We start from the raw sequence: 27,130 nt of genomic DNA, 5'->3' as shown, positions 1-27,130 counted from the left end.
TGTTTGTATAAGCCCTTCCAAAACATGTATATCTTGCTTTATCTTTCTGACATCAGTATGTGATTTTTACTAAAATCTTCCAATCATCTTGGCGGAGTTGTTTTTTTTATTGGCCTTCCTTGAGCATAAACTATAACTGCTCTGTGGATACAATTATCTTTAACGCACAGCACAGAGCTGATCTGCATGGGATCTAAGGGTAACTAAATAGACAAAGTTGCTGGCAGGCATTTACAGTCCACAGAACTAATGTTGTCTTTAGGTGGAGACTCACTGTAATTCAAGGTGTGTAGTTACTTTTCATTTCAGTAAATACGTTTATGGGTATAATACACAAATTACTAAGTGGTTTTATAATCATTTTACTAATTTCAATCTAGTGTTGTTGTCATAAGAATCGTGTGGCGTTGTACACAACTATCAGTGAATTAAATAATTTTAAAGATAAGCAAGACCTGAATCAGGCTAGTGAGGTCTAATAACAGGAGTTATTGATGTTCTAGATTCTAAGCTCTGTACCTGTGGGTGATAGAGTGACGGACATTTATAAGGAGTATGAGAGTAAGTTCACATTATTAGACTACGATGGGACATTTCTATAAGTCGGCTGCCCACTATGAAATCCATCATTCTCTAATCAGCTTCTATATAAATGTATACCTACCTCTCTATCATATCTACAGTTATATTAAAAGAATTTAAATATGTAATAACAATGTTGACCTATAATGCGACAGACAAATCATTCTATGAAACGGCTACGGTAAACATAAACTCTTTAAAACATATTATTGTAATTGGAGAATCAATAGGATTTCACATTTCAAACCATGGTACAATAAATTGCCTATAGCAATTTTCTTTGTATAAGCGATTGTGAAACTACTCCTTAGTTTTGTCACATCTATGTCTACAACATGCGTGGCGTTTGACTTATATAAGCCATGCCTAGTTTTGAACAGTCGTGGCCATGGGTAAACGCTGCCCCTTGTTGCACCATTCTGCTCTGTGTATTGGATATCATCATCACCATTTATTTATATAGCACCACTGATTCCGCAGCACTGTACAGAGAACTCATTCACATCAGTCCCTGAGCTTACAGTCTAAATTCCCTAACACACACAGACAGACAAAGAGAGAGGGACTATGGTCAATTTTGATAGGAGCCAATTAACCTACTCGTATGTTTTTGGAGTGTGGGAGGAAACCGGAGCACCCGGAGGAAACCCATGCAAACACGGGGAGAACATACAAACGCCACACAGATAAGGTCATGGTCGGGAATTGAACTCATGACCCCAGTGCTGTGAGGCAGAAGTGCTAACCACTAAATCACTGTCTCTATTAACAGGACAGTTTGATGTTATATCCAATGGCGATAACATATTCAAGACAGAAAAATAAAGGACTGTATTTTGTAAAACTTGTATGTTCAAACCAATGAATTTAAATGTCATCTTAAGGAAGAAATTGATTTAATTAAACATATAATTTACTTTCTAATGCAGAGGGTGCTCCAAACCCATTAATTTGAAAGATGAGCAGCAGAACATTTTGATAAATGAAAATACTTGGCTTTTGGAATCGGCATCACTTGCCAGAGGCTGTTAATGAAGCTTGGTAAAGCACCAGTTAGAGGGCTGAACATGAAGTCATTCACCTGAGGTCCCATATGAGAACACGTCAGTTCATACAGCCGCACTAGCGTGCTTGGTGTATGAAACAAGTGCCTTCTGACAATAAATGAGCTCATATTTATTGTGCAACAATTGCCAAAACAACCAACTACTGCGCACTCCCTAGAAAGAGGAGCTGGCGTGTCTGTGAGCAGGTGGCTCGCACTAGAAACAGTTGATACAATTTCAGCAATACAAGGGAAGGCCTTTAATTGGGAGACATCGCAGCCAGTGTCTGACTTACATTAGTAGGACCTAGAAAAACCCTGTTATACATTGTACATCAGTTTATCTGGGAAAACAAAACATCCATGAACACGCACCTCCACAACACCTGCTTGCGTGTAAATTAGAGGCAGACAATGTGCAGCTGGCGAGGTGTGCTGGGACTTGTAGTTCCAGAACAGCTGGAGAGCCAAAGTGTGCCTGAGCCAGTTCTTCAGGGACATACAACACATCTACATGAGACCTATATACGTAACACCCCACTGCCAACAGGACTGTATGGCGTTATGTCAGCTGGCACATCATAAAAGCTTTGCACACTGGCTCATCACAATTTAACCATTAAAATATACTCTCATAGGTGGCTTAGTCAAGGTTTGGAGGGTGATGTAATGTCTACACCATGTGTCAGCTGGAAATCAAACATTTTAAACCCACATTTATTAAAAGAAGTCTGGGTTTGGTCACTTAAAAACACATAAAACCCCCAAATCAATGATAGTTATTAACAGAGACATAGTCGGATTCTGCGGTGACGTATGTCATTTCCAGCTGATCACTAGCGCTATATAACTTAGTCAAAGTAGTGCTCAAATTCAGTTCATTAAACCCAGGAGAAAACTTTTCTCTATCACAAAACAAACTAAATCCATATGTAGCAGTGCCCCATTATAAACTACAATAACCCATACTTTTATTTCACCTTTTATGGAGAACTTATTTTGTCTTTGTTCAGATTGATTTAACTCAGCGAGACCAGCACAATCCCCTGGAACCTCAACTGTTCCCAATTTACTGCACCCTGCATGTCTATAAACCCAGCACTATTGTATAATCTGTCCCGTTAGATGTAGTCACATGACAGGAAGGATAACATCAGCACGCGCGCTCAATCTAGTGAATCTGCATAATTTAAATGGCAGGGAGCAGAGGGTTGGGTTCCATGTGTGGGGGATCTGCCCACAATTGTACTAGGGGAACCTCTGGGAGGGGAAATTAATATAAAAATAAGTAGCTTTAACCTAAAAGTAGACAATGCCAATAAGTAGGAGAAATTATTGTAAACAGAGGAGATATCTCTTTTATGACAGCACCCAATGAATTGCATGTTGCTATTATACAGCTGATGAAAGGATCAACGATTAAATGAAAGAACATGCAGAACTGCCCCCATTGTCAGCTGCAGCCAGATAGGAAGCCTCGTGGGCACACTGGTGATGCATCTCTCATAGGGAGATATAATATATGAGCAGATGGTGGATCATCATCATCATCACCATTTATTTATATAGCGCCACTTATTCCGCAGCGCTGTACAGAGAACTCACTCACATCAGTCCCTGCCCCATTGGAACTCACTAACATACACATAAACACAGACAGAGAGAGACTAGGGTCAATTTTTTATAGCAGCCAATTAATCTTCTAGTATGTTTTTGGAGTGTGGGAGGAAACCCACGCAAACACAGGGAGAACATACAAACTCCACACAGATAAGGCCATGGCCGGGAATTGAACTCATGACCCCAGTGCTAACCACTTCGCCACCGTGCTGCCCATGGTGGATGTGGCGATCCTGGCACCTAGGGTAAAGTCAACCTGCATAATAGGAAGGATTATATTTATATTTTAGTATAATTTTAATGGTTAATAATGGTGTTGTTTCTCTAATGTAAATGACTTACATAAAATGCAGCTAGAAGATAGACTGCTGTAGACAGAAACGTTACAAGAGCCAGAACAAGCATACATCACCTCTATTTGTAATGGAACAAAACACGGCAAAATACATTTTGCTTTTAACATAATAAATCTAAGTTTTAGCTCACAGTCAGAATTGTGTAGTTTAAAGAAAACTGCAATTATAGGATTATGGTTCTCTACGTGCAGGAGACATGTTCTGTGCACTAAATGAAGGGTCTGTATGTGAAGCCATAATATTGTTGCTTCACAGTTGCATCTAATCTGAACAACAGGTACTTACATCTGGAGGAGATTATTAACTAGGAAACGTGATAGATTTGTTGGAAATATAAAAAAGGAAAATGGCTGGAATGCAGAACTTGATAGCTCCTACTGTAATATCTATATTGAGTGCCTCATACTCAATCTCTACTACTCCCCCATATAGCAGACTGGTTTCTAATCACATCAGGCATACATGCGGTGATAGGATCAGTTCAAATGCCAAAAAAATGCATTTATTTTGCAATAATGCTATTTTTCTCCCTGAGTACATCCAAGAGAGAACATCCTAAGAAGAAGCAGGTGTGACATTTGTACCTTAGTAATGCAAACATGCTATGAGGTAATGCGATTAGCATAGCTAAAAAATGCAAATGTTAACATTGATACTCTCAATAGAAGTGAAAAAGCGTCAGAACCATCCATCACTAGAGGATGAGGAGGATTAACATTATAAAAAGCTGCCTTCACGGAGGTCTGAAATCAAGCAAAATGGGAACATGTTATTTCCTTATTTTGGCAATCATAATTATAGTTGTTATTTGATGCCTGCACACAGTGGAGGCCGCCATTTTATGACATCACAAGTTCAGGTGTAGAGGACACACCCGCAAGTATATGCATATAGTAGTGACGGCTCCTTAAACTGTGAGGTTTTAACCAGACTTATGTCTTTTAAAGAAGAGCGCCAGGCACTAATGGAAGCAGGCCATAAGTCTAATGTTAGGTAAACTGCTCAGGTAGCAGAGACAGCTGTGTGGTTAAAAATACAAAATACTTACCAAAAGTATTTTAAATGTGGAATGTTTAATGGTTAGCAATAAAAATTGCACTGCAAGCTGTCAGAGCACTGAGGGCCTTTCTTTCCATACCGCTAGGTCAATTGTTTGTGGACCACAAAAGTGCTGCAGAATTAGTTCTAAACATATATTTCCATCCACAGACTGAAATCTAGATTCCTAGTGGAATTCCCAGATGTGGCTTCATTACATCAGTCAGACCTAGATGGTTTATGCTGACATCTGCACTACTCAGCATTTGGTCTATCTTCTTCAGGTACATATAACTACAGTTACATAGTTAGTGCATTTGGGAGAAAAAAAAAAAGACCCAAGTTCAAAATTCCCTAATGGTGTTGAACCAGATGAAGGCACCCCCCTCCCAACCACTGAGAGGAAGCAGACAACCTTTAACCTTACTGTTAAATTCCATTCTTACTCCATACATAGCAATCAGATTAATTCCATGGGTCAGTCACATCAAGTAAGCGATTTACTAGTGTATGCCTTCAATTTAAAGGAGATATACTGCATAAATAAAATAGCTTACTCTGCAGTCCAAGGAAAGGCATCATCATACTCTCCAAGACTTCTGATAATGAGTCCCACTTCCACTCAGTTGATTCTACTACTGTTTAGGCTTACCTGTAAACAAGGTCAATTTTTGATCTAATAAAATTAGGTAGTCACAAAAAATTTGGCATATGTCAAATCAATTATCCTAAAGTCAGCAAATCACTGTAGGGCATGTGTAGCCATGAATTCTCACATGCAGTCAAACAGAGCCACTTAGGATCTGCTGTATAAGGTACAGGTAGGCAACCTTTTGTTCTCCAGCTGTTGTGTAACTACAAGGCCCAGCATGCTCGGCCAGGCAGTGTTTAACAGACAGTTTAATGATAGATACATCTTTGATCTAAGTGTTTTTGTTTCTTAGGCCTAGATAGGTTCCCTATCCGTACATAATTACCCTGTATGCGGGTTCTTGCACCATTCTGCATGGTGGAATATTTAAAGAGATGTCATCACCAAAATGAAGTGTCATTTGTATTTAGGTTTATGATTCAGGTCACCATGGGACAGCCACCTGCTGCAGAACATGGGGCAGGACCGTGATAATGTGAAACGCGTTGTCACATCCCCCCACTTGCCTTTTGGACAGAAATGTCATTTGGATGGGTGAGGCCAGATGATGACACATGCTAAAATCATCATTTTCTGCAATTCTCTATCAGGCAATTTCAAGATATACTATATTTAGAAGATGACATTTTTTTCCATGGTAGTGAATCAGTTGAATTAAAGCACAACTTGATTTCAGGAGCTTCTAATATGAGATACTTTAGAATTCTTATACTCAAAATTGTTCAACAAGAGCAATCAAATCTCTTAATATAGTACTTACTTTTGCTGTAAAAGTGTATTTCCTGAGACTATTGTACATTTCAGGCTTCTTTTACATGGAATATGTTAAAATGTAAATTATGTTACCAAGTGATTTAAATCTGATGGCAAGTGAACTCTGACAAACTTTTCGGGGTAAGTACAAATTTGAATGTACTTGTCCTCTTTAATTACACAATTCTGAAGTTTCCCTTCATCAAAATCACTGTACACTTCTGTTTTTTAACTAGAACAACACAGCAAACCTACTATTAGTTGCTGTGGTAACAAAGCTTTGTTTAGTAGTGTAGGAGGCACTGTGGCTAGGGTTGCCTGTCTTTTCTGCACTTGTGGCTATATTTTTAACTGTTATTTTGAGAGATGACGAACATTACGCACCAGACTATAATCTCATAAAGCTTTCATACCAATAAAAAATTCCAGTTTAAATTAAACTGAGAAAAAAATGGAGCTGTGCTCTGATCTATTCTGAATCCAACGCTCAGACTTCAGATGCACAACTAAAATCTTCAATTTACTGTCTTTTTATTAGGAGTATTAAAAAAATCCAATAAGTAAAAACATCTCCGTACAATATCTGTCTTTCGGGAAAGTAAAATCTAGCAATAACAATATTAATACTGCTTTCAAATTCAAATGGCATTACTGTATATTGCATGCTTAATTAAAAAAAAAGGACAAAAAAAACAAAAACAAAAAAAGGACAAAAACACAAAATAAGGTTCACCAGCGGAAGGGGGAACTGGATGGATGGGATAAATATTAATCGGACAATTGAGGCAATTTCTGCATCAGGAATCGGAGCTCTAGGAAATTAAGAAGCCAATGTTTCAGAATCCTAAAAAAAAAGGTAAATCAGAACACATAGCAGCCACTCCAAAATCATGGGTGGTATGAAGGATAGCATTTATAAACCCAATTAGTAAATGAACTAGTAATAACCCAGCTCCGTAGGGTGGCACGTTTATCATGCTTGTTGTGTACCACGCCTATGCTTGCGGGTGAGAAGGTCATAAGAGACGGAGGATAGCAGTACAACCCTCAGCGAGGCATTTATACAAGTGTTCAAGTACTCATGCAGCTAAAATAAATGCTACTTAGTGAATTTATTTAACAGACCAGTAAAAGTATAAAAGCATTCATTTAATAAAATGTGGAACATATACCAATGTTACTACAAACAGAAAGTATACCTTATAACGCTGATTGGGTCACATACATAAGAATGCCAGTGCCATGATAGAAGGATCACTGTAACACATAATATAAAAAAACATAGAGCAGTATTGTTCAAACAAGTTAGAACTATTAAAAGTCCCTGGGGTCTTTATCCCTTTATAGTAGTGTCTAGAGTGGCCAGATTGATAGTAACCACGTGAGGGGGTCCCCGCAGGTAATAGGCTTACAAGAAGATTTCTTGCATCACAGCACATCTGATCACATTAGTCATGAAATCATGATAACAAAAATAAAAGTATCATAGCATAATACCGTTTATTACAATTAACATAAAGTAAGAAGTGCTTCTATAAGCGTACCAGAGTAAAAAAGTCACACAGCATATATAGATGAGCGACACAATGGGTATTACCCGAGTCCAATAAGTTATCAATGAAGCGCTATGGTGAATCCACGATCATCCTATATAGTGCCTCCCTGTTCATCCAACACGTTTCGAATCCCACGGACTCTTTATCAAAGTCACCTAATTGTAATAAACGGTATTATGCTATGATACTTTTATTTTTGTTATCATGATTTCATCTTTGGAACCCTTTTGGAGGATAAGATCATCTCCATATCAAATGTGATCAGATGTGCTGTGATGCAAGAAATCTTCTTGTAAGCCTATTACCTGCGGGCACCCCCTCACGTGGTTACTATCAATCTGGCCACTCTAGACACACTACTATAAAGGGATAAAGACCCCAGGGACTTTTAATAGTTCTAACTTGTTTGAACAATACTGCTCTATGTTTTTTGATATTATGTGTTACAGTGATCCTTCTATCATGGCACTGGCATTCTTATGTATGTGACCCAATCAGCGCTATTAGGTACACTTTCTGTTTGTTGTATGTGCTTATTAGAGAAGCAGGTGGCTTTTCTTGTATATCTTGGGCAGCTTTTTGGTGATATCATCAGTGCCCATTCTTGATAAAACTCTGTCTTGTATATACCATGTTACTGTCCCATCTGTATACTTTGTAATTAGCATTCCACTTTCAGACGACTATACTGTCTTGTACAGGCCCTGTTGTAACTTTCACTAAAGCGATCATCTTTCCACGGTAGATTTTTTCTGCCCTCAATGCTTAGTACATAAAACTGTATTATCCAACGGCAACAAGTTTGCCTAGATCACATATAGGCTGCGGTAAATACCAGAAGAAAGTCAGATAAATAGATCAGAGTATTTAGTAAATGTTTGATGGTCCTGTGCAAAACCATAAATTAATGTTGTTTGAGGATGGAAGCCTTATTTAAAGCCACTCACCCCCCAATAATGTGGAGGCTATAAGACGTAAGTTAGGCACACAACATGTTAACCAGCCGCCTTCTCTTTAGAGGAAATTGTACAATTACTATGGTACCAAATACATCTTCCATGGAAAGATTGCTGTGTCAGTCTGCTGGCTGGGCTGGTTGTCTAATGAGCACTGAAACACCCAGTAGTAGATTATTAGCTGAGATAAGGTGACACAACCAGCAGGAATTACACTGCCCATGGGAAGAGCTTTGGTTATATGTTCAATAGGCAGCTTCATCTCACTTCATGCCCATGTTTTACAGTGTTATTTTTAGCGTATACCTTACAAAGCATCACAATACCAGTGAGCAGTCCCAGATAGTATATACTGTAACAGTTTCCTTTCTACCTACATAGAAGGGTGTAAAGCTTCAGCAACATAATATATATTGTACAAGATTAGATTAGCTGAACGGGAAGTGGGAACACGAGTCTGATGTCATCAGGGCTGTTCACTGATAGCTGTTACATTTCCCAGTCAACTGGTGTAACTCATTCTGATACAGAGAGGCAGGCACATCTGTAGAGTCTGGTCTTACACCTCGACACATGTCTCCGTGTGTACCTGGTGTCCTAAGGTGACCTTAAGGGAGCAGACAACAATACACGTGTTGCAATGGCTAATATACCAAAGTGATGCACACATAGGGCTTCCAGGGTCCGACACCATTCTTTCACCAGTATATTTTTTATTTTCTTTGGATGCAATGCATTGCAACACATGTTTTTTCCTACATTAAAAGCAAAAATTGACGTATGGTAATGCTTGTGTTAAAAGTTGGCTCCCCGCATGGAAAAGCATAAAGGTGACCACGCGCTGCTATATCTGCAGTGATATCAGGCAATTGGCTAATATCACAACACATGTGGCCCCAGACCAATCCCAAAGCTTGATAACAATCCTCTTAGGTAAATGCGGTCACAAGATGACGTCTAACTGCCTGCTCCGGGTATCATCTTAGTGTAGATAAACAAGCCCCATTGATGCCGCAAGCCATCTGGCCACTCAGACCAAGTGCTGAAATGGCTAGATCACGTTTTAATTGGCTGCTGATGTGTATAGGATTGTTACATCTATGGCCAGCAGTAGTTATTACTGTAGGTTTATTGACTCTCGGGTCTAAGTAACATAGCAAATGAGACAGCCAACATTATTATCAGGAACCACTCAGTCATCAGTACAATACTACACAAGTCACTAAAGCAACCAGACATGTTGTGTTATGATCCACTTTAGGCAACAGATATTCCATATGTGCCGAATTCTGAGATCTCTCCTCCGGGAGGGGAGATCTCGCTGCAGAGTCCTGGGGGCGTGGTCACATGAACCGCATCATAATTACGCGATTCACTGTCGCTAAACCCCACACCCAACTTCACTAACGAAGTAGGCAGAATGCGGGAGGCTGCCCTGCTCTCCCGGAAGTCAGAGAGGACACACAGAAATTCTGGAGTCTCCTGGACATCCCGGGAGAGTTGGCAACTATGAGATATTCATCTCTTCTTTATTTACATTATATTACCATGGAATTATTCCTAAAGAGGGCAATGACTGAAGCTAAGAATCACACCAACACTCTGCTATCAGAGGCTTTACTGTAATGGCTCCATACACTTTGATGCGATTCCTGGCCAAGCCATAATACAAAGTATATTGATAGTAAATATTTTGAACTGTTATTTTATTACCCCACACCTCTGGTACGGTGGTTGTGGGGTAATAAAAGGCTTAAAATATAGATAAATGTGTGATTGTTTATCTAAGCAGTGTGGATTGTTCAATATAACTGATCTGCTGTATGTACTCTGCAACCACTGCTATGTTTGGAATATGCTTTTCTAAAAAAAATCAATAAAAACCTTTTGAGTTAAAAAAAAATATATAGATAAATGTGTTAGGGTTTTTTGGTTTTTTTTTACTGATGAACTACATGTCCCAGCAATCCTTGCCAGACTATAGAGCAGCTGTAAGAAGAAAAAATAAGTACTGTAAAATAAGTAGACAGACACTGGGCGTAGCCCTTTATTACAAAATAAAAACACCCCTAAACACACCCTCGTCTCCACTTCATTTATCAACTAGTTACAGGAGTCCTTCTTTTGCTTGCAGGCTTGCAATCCAAAGGGTTAAAAACAAAAATTACCACCACATTGCACAGGAGAGGACTGCTCCTTACAGTCACTCTAACCAATACAGATGTAATATATGAAAGAGGAGATAAGAGGGTAATATGTTGTGATCTAACTCAGATGTACATAATATTTAGAATGGGCACTTTCATAGAGCTTTTATTGTGATAATGCTCTATTTAAGTGGTTAAAGCTATCCCCCTCTACAAGCACTTTAAGGGTGAAAAAAAATAGCAGTGTTACTCAATATTGCTAATAACTGGTGATTTAAGGTCACGTCTCCACCATGAGGTCTGACCTCTGGTTCTTAGTTACCCAGTCCTTCAGAGCTGAACCAATAATTCTCTATGTAGATTTAACCTCCCATGTCAGGCATCCCTGAATACCACACACAAATGTTAACTATTAACTTAGTATTAGTCTGTTTTTGTCTTCAGTAACGTGTTTTGTACAACAGAAAACAAACAGAGGGGCCAACTAAGACGATTGATATGTCAAAAATTGCAAATGAAAACTTGATATCTCATTTTTCTATACATGTTTAGCGAAAATTTAGTGTTAAAAAGTCTAAAATGGAAAAAATGTAACTACAAAAAAATGGAATTTATTTTAAATACTTTAGCCTGCTCTTTCGCTATTAACCCTCACCCCTAAATCCCCCCAATTTTCCAGTCTCCACACTGTGGTTGCAGCAATTTTGTGCAGCAAATTAAATGCAGTCTAACAATTCATTAGGAACTAGTGACCAGGATGAGTCATCAGTGATGGCACTCAGCCCTTGTTATGCTTTATTCTCATAAATATTGGTTCAACCCACAAAATCACAGCTTTTATTGAGTGTAAGCGTCAGGTCTACTTTATTTTAGCCTCCATTCCAGATTAAAGCTAGACAACAGAGCCAGGACCAGCCAAATGAATCCTGATTACAACATGAAACTCTTTATAAACAATTAAAAATAACATTATGCTATTCTCCTGAATTTAATATTGAAGGTTGCATAGTATCACATTAGCATTTTTAGTACTGGCATTTCTATAAACTTCATTAAAAAGACCACATACAAAGCAGAATTATCTTTCATCATTCTGCATGAAACAGGCAAGGAAACAAGAAAGTCTAAATGTTGAACAAAAGAGAAATGTATTTCATCTGGCCTTCCCATCATCACTTCAAGAATTGTTGTGTAGTTACATCATCAGGAAATAAAATACTATCCCCCCCCCCCCCCCCCAAGAGCCCCCTTCACAGAAACACAGTCACAGGATTTAAATCCACATCCTTGAGAGAGGAGCTGCCCAACTTTTTTTTTTTTTTCTATATGTAAAAGTCAACCCTGATCAGAGAGAAAGTCTTAAAGGATGAAAACAGTCTGCAGTTCTTGTTATTTCATGCTAGAAAATGCTATGAGTTGGTCAGCTAATAGCTCCCAATGCCTTTATTATCAATAACAAGACGGGGGCTGCTGGAACCCAAACCTTCCGCACATTCTTGTTCAGCCCTGAACTGTGGAGACAAATGAAATATTTCACACAGTCTTGAACTTCAGCTGGAGCCAGAACACATTAATAAACTTTCAAAGTTCTGGCTAACATTAAAGTGCACTAGTCAGACAGCAGCGCCTGTACAACAGAGGTCCTTATATGGCAGTGCGGTGACGTAATGCTCTATAGGCTTGGGACAAGCAGAGAGGCTATCTTTCATTGTTTGCCGTTTCCATTGGAATGCTCACATCTCATGCCTGGGAGAAATCAGCCTCTCCAACAAGTCCGTCCCTCTATGGGACAGCAGCTGCTGCAGCCGTGCTCTACAGCTGTACAACCCCAGGTAAGAGTCTGTGGAGGGAGGCGAGGATCTTCCTGTACAGGACTGAATTGCTTTGCAGTTTCTTATTGCATTTTATCTCGTTGCTTTTGGACATTAATGTTTGTTTAACATGGGAAAAGTTGCACAAACTTTCCAGCTGAAGCATAAGGCAGCTTCTGGACAGTGCAGTGTACCGCAGGCAGCACTGATAGAGGAAGGGGATTATGTGAAACTGGCTTTTTTTTGTAACATACATAAATCAGGTACTTGATGACCTGGATCATGCAGGGTCTTACTAGTGACTTTCAGACCTTTGCAGCAAAGCTAAATTATAACCAGGTTTGTGCACTGACATATGGGGCAGTAAGGTGGTATGTTTTATGTAGATTCTACAAAGCATCTATCTATCACATTGGAGGGTCTTGCAGTGTAAGGCAGCATGCAGTCTGATCCTGGGTCTACAGAGGTTACAGTGTTAGACATGCATGTTCCAGAGGGGATTCTTCAGCATTCTTCAGTCACATGTTTTCAAGCTAAGTGTTTGCTAAACCAGAAAACATCAGAATGTCACTCTTAAAGGTTTGATTATGTCGGTAAAGCGTAAGAAAGGTCAGAATTTTTGTAGAATTCAGATTCCTCAACACTCCATGTGCACCGAATTAGGAAGACAAATAGTGGTCACAAAAATGTGGTCCTGCTAATATTTGAATAATAAAGGAATTCTGCCTTCAGTACATTAGTAGAGGATGACATGTGTGATCTGCGGATACAACCGGACTTCATAAAGCTGTAGGCACTCAATAAGAGACTCGCTATTAATGCTATTGTTCTTGAACAGACTAAACAAAACACCGGACAGACACAGATTAACTTCCAGCCAGAAAACAATGTCAAGTTTGAAGAAACAGGCAACTTCATTTGGGCACAGTTCTCCAGGGAGAGAGTGTAATACTAGAGGAGAGAGAGTAGAAAGTATTGTAGAGAGAAGCGTCTGTGAAGGACAGCGCTGTACCAGAGATAATTAGAGACAGCACCGTGGGAAAAGGTGTTACTGAAATCTACAGGTAACATTTCATCATCAGCACAAACACGTATGTAGTTTTACAACAAACACATACAACAATTTAAATGCCTAGGCAAGTACTATAGAGATGTACAGTCAATCTCATAGCACAAGTGACAAGTAAGGCAGATGTGAAATAGCACTGTGCGCAGTAATAAATATACATAAGGGGACTGGTAAGGTTCATCATGGTTAAATAAGTGATGTACATAGGACCAATATCAAGCCAGATTCCAATGCTTCAACCTGCAGGACCAGCAAGTCTATAAGGATCCCAGAAACTTACAGAGACATAACTTTATAGCTTATATCAAACACTGTTACAATAGGTATATTAAAAAAAATGCTATCTCCCAGCAACCCTATACATGTGGGAATTTGAGCATTAACACAGAGATAATGTGGAGACAGAGATTGTAGAACCACAAGATCCAGCACATCCTGTGTCTCTCCAGCTGTCAGGGCATGCTGGGACATGTAGTACCACAACAACCAGAGCTCCGCTGGTTGCTTCTCTGTGTGTAGAGCAATGGTGCAGCTCTCTGGCAATGAAGTTAATGACGTGACCAGCAATACCACAGCACAACATGTAACTGCTGTGTATTGTGTACGCAGAATAGGCTGCTCACCTTTGATATGTGAATTGATAAGGACTTATTTCACAGTCACTGTTGTAGAGTCTCTTGTGCAGGACAGTGATTTTATGGTCTATGTATTGGCAGTGAAGACGAAGCTGAAATATTTATTGCATATAAATACATACATACGCACACTATGTGTAAATGGCAGCAAGTAATTAACTTGCAGCCTAGGACAGAGACACAAGCTGTCTACCTCTCATTGGAAGACTACTGTACGTCTCTGCACATACACCAAGAAATCACTGAAAGAGTTTCCATCAAAGCGGGGTAAAGTAAATATTAACGCCAAGTTAAAAAGAAAAAGACTTATTTGCTGCTCTAATTCTCTGGAGACGATATGTACCAGAAAGGAGAGTGCAGCCAGCCGGCCGACTATCAGAACATCCTCAAAGCTGTACCAGCTGCAATTCAGATGGTCTGGCAAGGACATTGCAAAGGAAAACACTTTCTAATTTGTACTTCCACAACTCCCATGTACACAGTCTTATTAGACTGTGCTGAATTTTGTAGAGATGAAATAAAAGCACACAAGGAAAAGATGTGACAACATTAATTGTGCCGTCATTTCTCTGGGAAATTCCTGGAAACTTGTTGTCCATTTAATCTGGAGGTTCATAGCGTTTTCATGCAGAAACATTAAATGGACACATATGAAACACACATCCTGCATAGGTGCACAAACCCCTGTATAGCACTGGAATATACATTTTTTTTTTCCAGGAGATTTCAATGGTCATCATCCTTTCTAGTATGGACTTTTAGTTCTACAACAGCTTTAGAGGTGAAGTTTGCTATCTTTGGATTTACAGTTTAGACACTTGGGCTTACTTCGTATGAATGCTGTAATGACGTACTGTAATATCAGAAATCAGCTCATAGTGAGCAAGTGTTGTCAGACTACTAAAAGCCAATATCCGATTGGTTGCTATGGGTTACACCACATCACTGCTTTGTGCACCATATTATTGCATATGATGTAATGTCTAATCCTTTAACTCAGGGGTAATGAGCAACCACTAGTTTGCCACTACTAAGTCCCAGGTCATTACTGCTTGTAATTTCACAACAGCCTGAAAGCCAAAAAGTGCTCTAATCCATAGCTAGAATGTTGTGATTGAAAAGAGCCAAAGGTACCTCTCCTATTAATATAAACCAATGACACAACTATTGGAGCTGGCAAAACCAAGGTTTAGTTCACAGAATTTTTTTAGTCCATATTTAATGTAGAACACTATGGACATGTACAGAGTATTGTATTTACAGAGGGCTTTTTATTATACAGTGGCAGCCCCTACAGACAGTCTGCATGGCAGGAAATCTATATGATCTTTATCATCCAATGTATTTCCCTTTTAGGTAACAAGTGGTAATACAGTTCCTGGAAGCAATGTTTTACATGAATACTAGTGATGCAAATATTTAGGTAGGAAACGTTTAGAAAAGAACCAACAAAGGAGCTACTCTGGGTCTGTAAGGCAGGATTCAAAAAACATCTTTATCTGCATATAGAATGTATTTTATTGCGAACACGGATTACTTGGGTTTTCATAATACGATTTAGCTTGTAATTATACCACACCAAAATGTTTTAAGGTGTATCCATTCCCTATACAGAGAACTAATAAACTAATATTCACGAGAATGTATCCAATTATTCCATTAAGAACAAGTGACATCAGAAAGTAATTACATTTCATAACAAATATGTTTCCATTTAGTATACACACACACAAACAGGACGCAGGATGAATCTAAGGGCCAGGACTCTCCCAAAATATAGCCAAGTCTCGGCTTGTATCCTATAGCACAGGTGTCCTTTACATCCTGGGTATTCCCTGTAGCCAGTGGTTGTTGTCATACAAGCCATGCCAATAATCCATATAACAGGGAGCTGTGGCATGTGGCTGGGCACCAAATCCATATGTGTAGGTGCCACTGTTTATTGACATTTTTAGCCTGTGTTTACTTGTTTTGCAATTTCTTTTTTTAAGACTTACTCCTGCAAACACACTATCTGTATCATAAAAAGTTCTATTACAGTAAAAACCGGAATCAAACTATGTAAAGCATTACAGCACTGATACCTAATTGGTGTCCATGGGCTGGCTAAGGCCATCCAAGACTTTATTTTTTTCCTCAGTTCACTAAAAACTCCGTAGACCATAACAGACAGCATCAACTTTTTGATAATATGTTTTGAACACAACTGTGTCCAAAACATATATATTTGTACTATATAATAAATAAAAAAAATAAAATATATATATATATATATATATATATATACACACACACACATATATATTTATATTACACACATACACACCCATAGAGAGTATTGCTATATGTGTGTGCGGTGCAGATTGTAGCAGCATATGATGGAGTATGGGACCGATTTAGTATCTGATGAGTGACAGTATTGCTAAGTGCTTTGTGTTGAAGGGCTAAGCATCAAGCTCTGAAGAGTTACCTTTTACAATGCTGGGTATTTGCAGATTAAATAAAGATGAGGACACACACTATGTGGAATATTATAAGAAAAGCACTGATGAAATGCAGGTGGTGCGCTGGCTAATGTATTGCTGTATACCACATGTGGATTATAATGAAATGACATCATCAAAACAGAATCTGGATGAAACCATCAAAGTATGATTAGATTATCTGGCCTGCTTACAAAATGCAGTTTACCAGGAAACCACCATCTGGTAAACAGTACAATCTCTTGAGGAACGTCTGTGACAAAGACTAAGGGGTATATTTACTAAGCTGCGGGTTTGAAAAAGTGGGGATGTTGCCTATAGCAACCAATCGGATTCTAGTTTTCATTTATTTAGTACATTTTACAAAATGACAGCTAGAATGTGATTGGTTGCTATAGGCAACATCCCCACTTTTTCCAACCCGCAGCTTAGTAAATCTAGCCCTAAGACGAGTTTCTCTTTTGAGAAATAACTTTGGATTTTTGGAAGAAAGAAAATAATATATATATATATATATATATATATATGCTATGAGTGCTTCCATTTACAACAAGTCTATTTATTCTGCTGAAAGAATCAGCTTGGCGCATGCATTTTGCGTTATGTTGTATAAAATTGTGTTTATGTCTAACAATGCTTCAGTCTGCACATACACTTATAAGACTATCACTCAGCAAAATGTAGCATCTCTACCTATGGGTGTTTATACTTCTCTCTAATTCCTTGTGAAAGTACAGCAATTAGGTGATGACTGATAGTACTTCTTGCTTAATTCAGCTAATAAATTATTTACTCCCAACTCATAAAGGAGTTAAGGGCAGTCATTAGTGAAACCATTGCCAAATGCTGTTTTTTTCTGTACTGCAAAACAAGTGCAAATTATTTTATTTTTTTTAAAAAAAGACCATTAAATAAGTGTTCTAAGATATTTTGTAAGATAAGAAGTATAATCAAATAAAGAAGTATAATAATAGCCAAGTATAAAAATAAGAAGTGCTTTTGCTGAAAATTATAAAAAAAACAAATGTTAGGCGCCAGCATAAAATCCAAAGACTCTGTGCCTATATAATAGTGGTTCATTACCCCAAATCATAACACACACAAGGGGGTATATTTACTAAACTGCAGGTTTGAAAAAGTAGAGATGTTGCCAATCAGATTTTAGCCGTCATTTTGTAGACTGTACTAAATAAATGATAACTAGGGGCCTGATTCATTAAGGATCTTGACTTGAGAAACTACTTATTTCAGTCTCCTGGACAAAACCATGTTACAATGCAAGGGTGCAAGTTAGTATTCTGTTTTGCATATAAGTTAAATACTGACTGTTTTTTCATGTAGCACACAAATATCAGCTTTAAATTTCAGTGTACAAATAAGCTATCAAGTATTTGTGTGCTACATGAAAAAACAGTCAGTATTTAACTTATGTGCAAAACAGAATACTAACTTGCACCCCTTGCATTGTAACATGGTTTTGTCCAGAAGACTGAAATAAGAAGTTTCTTAAGTTAAGATCCTTAATGAATCAGGCCCTAGGATCTAATTGGTTGCATAGGCAACATCTCCAATTTTTCAAACCCAGTTAATAAATATACCACAAGGAGTTAAGCCAGAAGCAGCCACCTTAAGATTTTTGGATGCTGATAAGATATGTAAAGACTTCAGATAGGACTGAACAGCTCATGTTTACCTGCAAGTATTCATATACAACTGTTGGGAAGCTCTGTAACCCCTACATGTTGTAGCCTACATGTTGCATTCTCCAGTGACTGTTGAAAAAAGTTGCAGCATACAGACATATTCAAGTCCAACAGTTTTTGATAGGTAGAATGCGATTTAGACCAGAGGTCAAATGTGAGCAATCACATGTGAGAAGACGCCTATAAAGCCCAGCTCTTAAATTGGGTCACATTTTTTTCCATTACAAATACAACTCGCCTCCTTGTCTCTAATGATGAGGCATGTTGAAATTCAAAAGATCTATGTACTTCCTAATCCCGTAACTACCTCTTTCCTTTTTCAATTGCAAGCTAACAGGACAGTGATTAGGTTCAGGTCTCTGGTAGGTTTTGGTCGATCAGCCATGTAAATCCAGTATAAATACACATGGCTGCACTGCAAGAAGATCATCTAGACACTATGGGGCATATTCAATTGTAGAATATGCCCGCGGCATTAAAACTATTACCGGTATTACGGTAATATTAAGCCGGATTTCAGCTCGCAGCTCCCTGAGCCGCAAGCTGAAATCCAGAGAGAAAAGTACAGTAATACCTGTATTTACGTGCACTATTACCGTAATGACGGTAATAATGCGCGGAGCGGGTTAAATTTGGCTGTAACGCTAACAATTGAATATGCCCCTATGGGAGAGATTCCATTCAGCGTGATGTGTCTCCAGGAACAGTCTGTGGAGACACATAGGCGCAATGTTCAGGCTGCACTCTCCGGTTATTTGTCCTCACTCCCCATAGAGGTGTGCAGAAAAATGAGCACAGATTCTTTACTGTAACAGCAGGCAATGTGCGCAGCCAGACATCACTAGGATGGCTGCAGCAATGAGCTCTGAATTGGATCTCTATCTATAGGTCTGTAAACTAATTTAGCTAATCACTAGTTGGACTCTCTGCACTGAAGCCATAGAGCATATCTGTCCTGATATACAACATCGATCTGACGTTTCAGCGGACACATTGCACAATTCTGCACTTTGTACCTAGTGCTTTCCAAATAAAAGATACAGCTTGATAGCTGTAGATAGATCCATCTCCTCTTACCCTTGGGGTAACGTGACCTGTACATGTTATGCTGTAACGCCGTACATGTGACATCATACCTTGAGGCGACTGGTAAAAGCTCCCCTGCTGGCATGTGAATAGGAGCATAAATCGGGATGAGTCATGCTGACAGCTCCTCATCTGGTAATAATACAACCACCTGTACTTATGTGATGAGACTAGTAGGCTCCTTGACAGCTGAAGCTCATAATGCAATGTAAGAAAATACATAACCCTACATATTCGACTTATTTTACAAAATTGGCTATAGGTACAGTAGTTACAGGACTGTCACATTTAGCTCGGTTTTTTTTGTTTTTTACTGAAAATGTAAAATGTAGTTTATCACTTCCACATTTATTTAATTGCATTTATAAAATGGTATGCATCTTTTTCATCAACTTTGTCTTTAATTCAATGTTGCAGAAGCAAAAACTATAAAAAAAACAACAACTTTTTTCATTGTGATGGCTCATTAGAAAGACCTACATAACAACATACTAAACTCACATTAAGGGGCATATTCAATTCTCGGGAAATCCCGCCGCGGAAAAACTCATACATATAATACGGTAATTTGTAGCTGGATTTCAGCTCGCGGCTGAAATCCAGCCAGTAAATTACCATATTAACGTTTTTTCCGCGCACGATTACCGTAATAACGGTAATCGTGCACGGACCGCGGGATTTTCGGCAATCCCGCCGACAATTGAATATGCCCCAAAATGTTGTGCCTCACTGGTGCCGCTCGTTCCTTGCCAAATGACTGGCAGCATTCTTCAGCCCACAAAATGGCTGCTGTGTGTTTCTTTCACACATTAGTGCAGGCCTGGCCATAATTTGTGTAATATAAAATGACATCCACTAGAAACCTGAAAGCCAAACACCTGGAATGTACCACTGTCGGAAATCTTTAGGTTTGTTAGTGAAAAGAACCGTGTACTATTTACTTCATTTAGCTTGAACATTATGATGAGATTAAAATGTGTATTGCATTTAAAGGGTGCAGCACTGTTTCTGCAGGTAAATGTCTCTTCGTTTTCATATTTGTTACACAAGGCGAGTGGTTATTTTCAATGAACACTTATTGAAACATTCAGCTCAGTGATATAGAGTTCTGGCATCGGTCCATGAGTAAGTCTGTGCCAACGTTGGAGTCATGAGAATATTTCCTCTAAATCCAGGATGTCAGGATATAGGAAGGGTATAAGATTATTTGTGTTTATGAGGTCATGCTGTGCTGGGAATCTATCACCGAGCACATAAATGTACATGAACGGAGTCTATCTTGTTATCTTTGTAAGAGAGCATATCCTTCTCAAGTCCTTTCAGATGGGCAGCATTAGGACACATGTGCCACAAGGGCTGTCTTGTTACCTCATGATCTTTTTTACCGAGCCGGTAAGCTATGGATTGATTACAGGGCTTCATTTCCATACAGTGTCTTTACATTTGGAAATGTAGCATGTATTTGTCCAATGTAATGACCCATGAGATCACGTTTCCTATTCATCATATAAGGAAATATGTAATCCAGAAGAACCAGCCTATGCAATGTGTACTTAAGCACTTGAATCCAGAGCGCTTTACCCGTCGCCCTCACACAGTGACGGCAGCCATTTTGTGAGCTGAAACCATATTCAAGTGAATGCTGCTCACTAATAACCAGTGACATCACTAAGGCAGCTTTATTTTCTAAATATAGGATAGTGTGAATGAAATTGCCAAGTTTATGTTTTAATTCACTGATTGGGAGTCTGGGAATGAAAACGAGCACAAAAAGCTGCAATAAAATAAGCGGCTCCACATATATAAACCAGATACTGCAGGGATCGTGTGCAAAGCATGCATATTTTCTCTGACAGCCTATAATTACCTGGTTACAAATATGTTTCTTACTGTGATCCACCCTGATGATGTCATACGCCCTCCTATTTTAACCATGACTCGCTGGGCATGAAGATTTTCTGCACAGACAGGATTAGAAATGTGGCACCATAATAGGATAACAACTTTAGATCTACAATGTATGGACATTTATTACATTAATGTACCAGTAAAATTAGATTGTTGTGCAAAAAATAAACCTCTTGGTTGAAAGCGATACCACCCCAAACTAGTGAACTTTGGTTAAGAGATGTACATTTAAATGTAATTAAACGTAAACCATTGTAAACTATATTTCAGAAGCCTGTTACTTGAATTCCGTGGATGGCTATTTATTTTTGAATGTTACTCGCGCGAGAGTTCTCGCAAATGCTTAACATAGGATGGAACTTTTACTCATATACGGCAATTGGCTTGTCAAGTGACAACCTGGCAGTGAATCTACTCTCTATTAACATTCAGCTAATAAGGAACATGACTGAACGGCTGGGACAAAGCTCTACACCTGTAAATGTTACACATAAATTTCACCTGACTTATAAAAAATAGCTACAAGAAATATTGATAACGTGTGTAAATTTTTCTAGGAATCCTCACAAATGCTTAAGCTGAATAAAATGAATAAAACGGTGATCATGAGAGAAACATTTTATCATTAAGCAAATCAGACTTCCTGTCTGTAACAAAAGGCAAGTCTGGATTTATGTTCAATTTGCTTACACAATTCTTCAGCCATACTGGACAGATGCGTCTATTCTGCACGATAGTCATAAAAAAATACAGTAGGCACCTAACAATTAAGAGACATTTCCACTGCTGTCAGTGAGTGCACATCTTCCCTTAAAAATCCTGCTGGCTCACAAAGCCTACATTATTTGGTGTATCCTGGGAGTATAAATATAGTTGTACACAATCATAATGTAGGGCCCCTGTTAAATTCTATCAAAGTATGAGAAAACTGACTCTGGAAGATATTCTAGTAATTAAAGCAGCAATCTTATGAACAAAATCAGGTGTTTATTATAAATCACTGTGGCAGGCTGTTAGATGAATATTGGTATTTACCATTCTCCATTCTTTGCCGTCAGGCTGCTATTAATGATTGATGATTCTGAATTACCATGACAACCACAGTCACAAGGCACATAATGTAGAGCGTAGAGAGGCTTTGGAAAGCCCCTCTGAGCTCTGTCTGCATTGTAACATTTCTTCTCTGCAATCACATGACATGCTGAGAGCCTGTGACTGTGTAGCAAACTGATTGTGACTGGCAGCCATTTTTGTTTTACAACCAGAGAACTTCCGAAAAGGAGATAATGATTAGTAGGAGAAGAATGAGAGATGCATGCTTAAAATAATAAATGATAAAATAAGTCTTCTATGTGGGATTGCTGTTTCTTTTAAAAAAAAATGTATCCTAGCAAAGTAGCTTTGGAGACAATAGTGAGAATAGAATTACAAACTTCTATTTATTTGATTTGTTACCACAATGTCTACTAGGGAAATCTTGATATGAAGCATTAAAAAAACCATTCCGGTATCAAAGATGTACAAGACAGTTTTAATATTCACATAAAAATAAACAAAAAAAATGTTTTTTTTCCTCTTATCATACAATGAAACATAGTTTCTATGGCTTACTTGTCTATTATTTTCCAGGTTAAAAAAGCTGATTGAACAAGAAACAACCTACCAAGCTATAAAAGAGAAAGAGAACCACAAGAAAATAACCAAACTCCGTGATGAGCTCACAAAGTTGAAATCGTTTGCGTTAATTGTGGTCGATGAGCAACAGAGGTTAACAGAACAGTTACATGTGCAAAGTGCCAAGATCCAAGACCTAACATTAACCGCCCAGAAAGCACAGGATAAGCTTGTCATTGTAGAAATAAAAGCTGAAGAAGAGGAGCAAAAAGCAAACAGACTTGAAACTGAACTCCAAAGCCAGGAAAGTAAGTTCTTTCAAGAGCACGAATCCATGATGGCCAAACTAACCAGCGAAGAAACTCAGAACCGCCAACTCAGACTAAAACTGGCAGCTCTCAGCAGACAAATCGATGAGCTAGAGGAAACAAACAAGACACTACGGAAAGCAGAGGATGAACTCCATGACCTAAGAGAGAAGATGAACAAGGGAGAATGTGGAAACTCCAGCCTCATGGCAGAAGTTGAGGAGCTGAGAAAACGTTTGCTGGAAATGGAAGGCAAAGATGAAGAGCTCATCAAGATGGAGGATCAATGCAAAGATCTCAATAAAAAACTAGAAAAAGAAGCATCCCAAAGTAAAAGCCTTAAAGTTGAAGTGGACAAATTAAGTAAACGAATTAACGAGTTGGAGAAATTAGAAGATGCATTTAATAAAAGTAAACAAGAATGCCAGTCCATCAAATGCACCATGGAAAAAGAACGAGCTAGCACCAAGCAACTGTTAAATGAGCTGGAAAGTTTAAAAGTTCGAATCCGGGAACTAGAAGCTCTTGAAGTAAAGCTTGAGAAGACTGAAAATATACTAAAAGAAGATCTAACTAAACTTAAAACTTTAACGGTGATGCTTGTGGAGGAAAGGAAAACACTAACCGAAAAAATCCGGCAAACTGAGGAGAAGTTAAAGTCTGCCAACACGCAACTACAGCAGGAACAAAACAAAGTGACGTCCATCACAGAAAGACTGATAGAAGAAAGCAAGAAGTCTCTAAAATCCAAGACAGAATTGCAAGAGAAGATGCACACTATCACAAAAGAAAATGAGGAACTTAAAAGCAAACTGAGAGCAGAGGAGGAGAAGGGAAATGATCTCATGTCTAAGGTTACCATCCTCAAGAAGAAGCTGCAGTCACTTGAATTAATCGAAAAGGAATTTCTAAAGAACAAAATTAAGCAAGAAAGTAAGCAATCTGAAACATTTTACCAAGAAAACAATAAAATCAGAGAGCTTACTCAAGAGGTTGAAAGGTTAAAACACACCCTAAAGCAAATGAAAGCAATGGAGGATGATCTCATGAAAACGGAGGACGAGTTTGAATCACTGGAGAAAAGGTATTACAATGAGCAACAGAAGGCCAAAATGTTTTCTGAAGAACTTGAAGTTGTAAAGATGGAATTGGCAAACTACAAACTGGCTGAGAAATCAGGAACTTTTCAAGAAAAAATGTTGCTTACAAAGCTCAAAGAAGAGGAGGCAAAGTCAGGTCACCTCTCTAGAGAGGTGACAGCCTTGAAAGAGAAAATCCATGACTACATGAAAACAGAAGACACTATTTGTCGTTTGAAGGGAGATCATTCTGTTCTTCAGCGGAAGCTCAACCAACAAGAAAACAGGAACAAAGAACTGTCAAAAGAAATGGAGAATCTCTCCAAGGAGCTTGAAAGGTATCGTCGTTTTAGCAAGAGCCTAAGACCCAGCCTCAATGGAAGGAGAATTTCAGACTTTCAAGTGTTTTCAAAGGAGGTGCAGACAGATCCAGTATATAATGAACCACCAGATTACAAAAGTCTTGTTCCTTTGGAGAGAGCTGTTATAAATGGACAATTATATCAAGAAAGCGATAATGAGGATGATGACACAAATGATGAAGACTCAACTGTGGCTTTTAAATGTAATTCATCTAATGGCAATTCTTTAAATAACAACAGAAGATTAAGGTCCCCATGGACAAAATCTAATCAGCAACAGGGACAAAATGGAAAAGTACAATTAAAACAGAATGGAAATTACATCCATCCAGGAGACATGGTGCTTACACACACGCCTGGGCAGCCTTTACATATCAAAGTCACACCAGATCATGGACAAAATACAGCCACACTTGAAATAACTAGTCCTACTACGGAAAACCCACACTCCTTTACAAGTACTGCAGTGATACCAAATTGTGGCACTCCAAAACAAAGAATAACAATTATTCAAAATGGTTCCATGACACCTGTGAAATCGAGAGTAATAGACGGATACGTGACTCCAGATCAGGTGGTGCCACCACTTACAGTGACTTCTTTTGTAAGGCCCAGGACCCCTGACTCGTGTGGTTCTATAACTCCAGACAGAACAATGTCCCCTATCCAGGTACTGGCATTAACAAGTTCATCAAGCTCTCCAGACCGTGTTCTTTCGCCAGAGCCCATGGAAATTGGTGGAACTCACGCAGTTTTCAGGGTATCCCCTGACAAACAAGCTGGTTGGCAGTTCCAAAGGTCAAACAGTTCTAGCTCAACTTCAAGTGTAATAACTACTGAGGACAATAAAATACATATCCATTTAGGAAGACCCCCAAGTCCTTTTACACCAGTGCAAGAGAAAAGACATTCACTTACTAACGGAATTCCAAGTAAACCCACAAATAAAATCACCAGCAGTATTACTATAACACCAACAGCTACTCCACTATCACGGCAATCACAATTTACAGTAAGTAACATCCATAACTGATTTATCTCCACACCTGCCTCTCTTAATAAATACACAACTTTTGCACCAATACACAGATTTTGAAAACTTTTATTTCATGGAGAGCTGTGTAGCTTGCCTGCATAACATATGGAACCAACATTTGTTTTTATGTATGTTTAGTTTACCTGGATGTGCACACACTGTGTATCCTTTTGCATTCACAATATCTGTATGGAGTACATATTTAGTTTGCACTTGTATTAAAGGCATTTCATGTAATATTTTCCCACAAATTAAATTTTGTGAATGAAATCACTGTGGCGAGTTTAAAAAGTTCTGATAAGTGCTGTTTTTGTTTTTCTTTACTTTTTCGGTTTGTTTTTTTTAAGTGCTATCTTTTATAAATCAATGACCGAAAATACTACAGAAAAAAAAAATAAGTTTCAACTGGTTTGCAAAAATATGGCAAGGTAAAAATTTGGTGCTATATGTTACAATATAGGCCACGTATAACACACACACTAATAATTATCCTGGGAGTAGTCAATTTATTTTACATATGTTAAAATGGATTGCTTAAGCAAAGAGACTTGTAAAAATAGCAGTTTGGTGGATACATAAGAAATTCAACTTTTTAAGGTTACATTGGGAATTCCTTATTATTTATTTTTCATTTGTGACTCGGGATACGATGTAGACAGTTTTTTTGTTTTAACACTGTATCCAAAAGGTAGGGAACTCTAGTGACTTATTCATTCCAAGATGAAGTGAAGTGTAAATTTATGAGCGGAAACAGAAGATTGTTAAAAAGAATGGTTCGGCACACCTTTTCATGCCACTAGTTAAGAAGTTATTGGGTCATTATTTTGTATTCACGCAGTACCCCCCTTTCACAAGCATATGCAATCTTGGAAGCCTTGAGAAAGGGATGCTACCTTACAGAATAAAAAGCTTTACTTTTGGCCTGAAAAATGTATGCAGACCATTTTTCATGAACAATCTTTAAGCAACAATCCCATGAAAAAGGTGTGTGTTTAACATAAATCACTGTGGCAGGCTATAAGAAGTATGTTGGCATTTATAATTTTCCCTTGATTTTATTTCTTCAGGCTGCTATAAATGATTTATGATTCTGGACTACCATGGCAACCACAGTCACATGGCACACAATGAGCAAAGAGGCTTTGGAATGCCCCTCTCAGCTCTGTCAGTTCTGTGACATCCTCCTTCACTTCCCTCTGCCACCACTTGACATGCTTATAGTCTGTGTCTGACACCCATTTTTGCTTGTAAAACAGGGATATGTTAAAATGGAGATAATGATTTGTAAGAGGATAGATAAGAAAACTTACTACATGCATGCTTAAAAAGGT

At 38.4% G+C, this 27,130-nt stretch overlaps 2 protein-coding genes across 2 annotated transcripts in view; one reads left to right on the top strand and one right to left on the bottom strand.

The window, feature by feature from the left end:
• The window catches only part of CMSS1 (cms1 ribosomal small subunit homolog), a 236,656-nt gene that overhangs the window by 181,738 nt on the left and 27,788 nt on the right, over positions 1 to 27,130 (bottom strand). The gene's annotated exons all lie outside the window — the stretch shown is intronic.
• Positions 12,073 to 26,073, top strand: FILIP1L (filamin A interacting protein 1 like). The gene is made up of 2 exons (XM_075197012.1): positions 12,073 to 12,537; positions 23,030 to 26,073. Exon 2 carries the CDS (start codon positions 23,349 to 23,351, stop codon positions 25,794 to 25,796), a length of 2,448 nt encoding a protein of 815 aa, XP_075053113.1. The 5' UTR covers positions 12,073 to 12,537; positions 23,030 to 23,348; the 3' UTR covers positions 25,797 to 26,073.

This window comes from Mixophyes fleayi, chromosome 2, assembly GCF_038048845.1.
Source record: "Mixophyes fleayi isolate aMixFle1 chromosome 2, aMixFle1.hap1, whole genome shotgun sequence".
Lineage (NCBI taxonomy): Eukaryota > Metazoa > Chordata > Amphibia > Anura > Limnodynastidae > Mixophyes > Mixophyes fleayi.
This window is presented reverse-complemented; position numbering and strand designations above follow the sequence as displayed.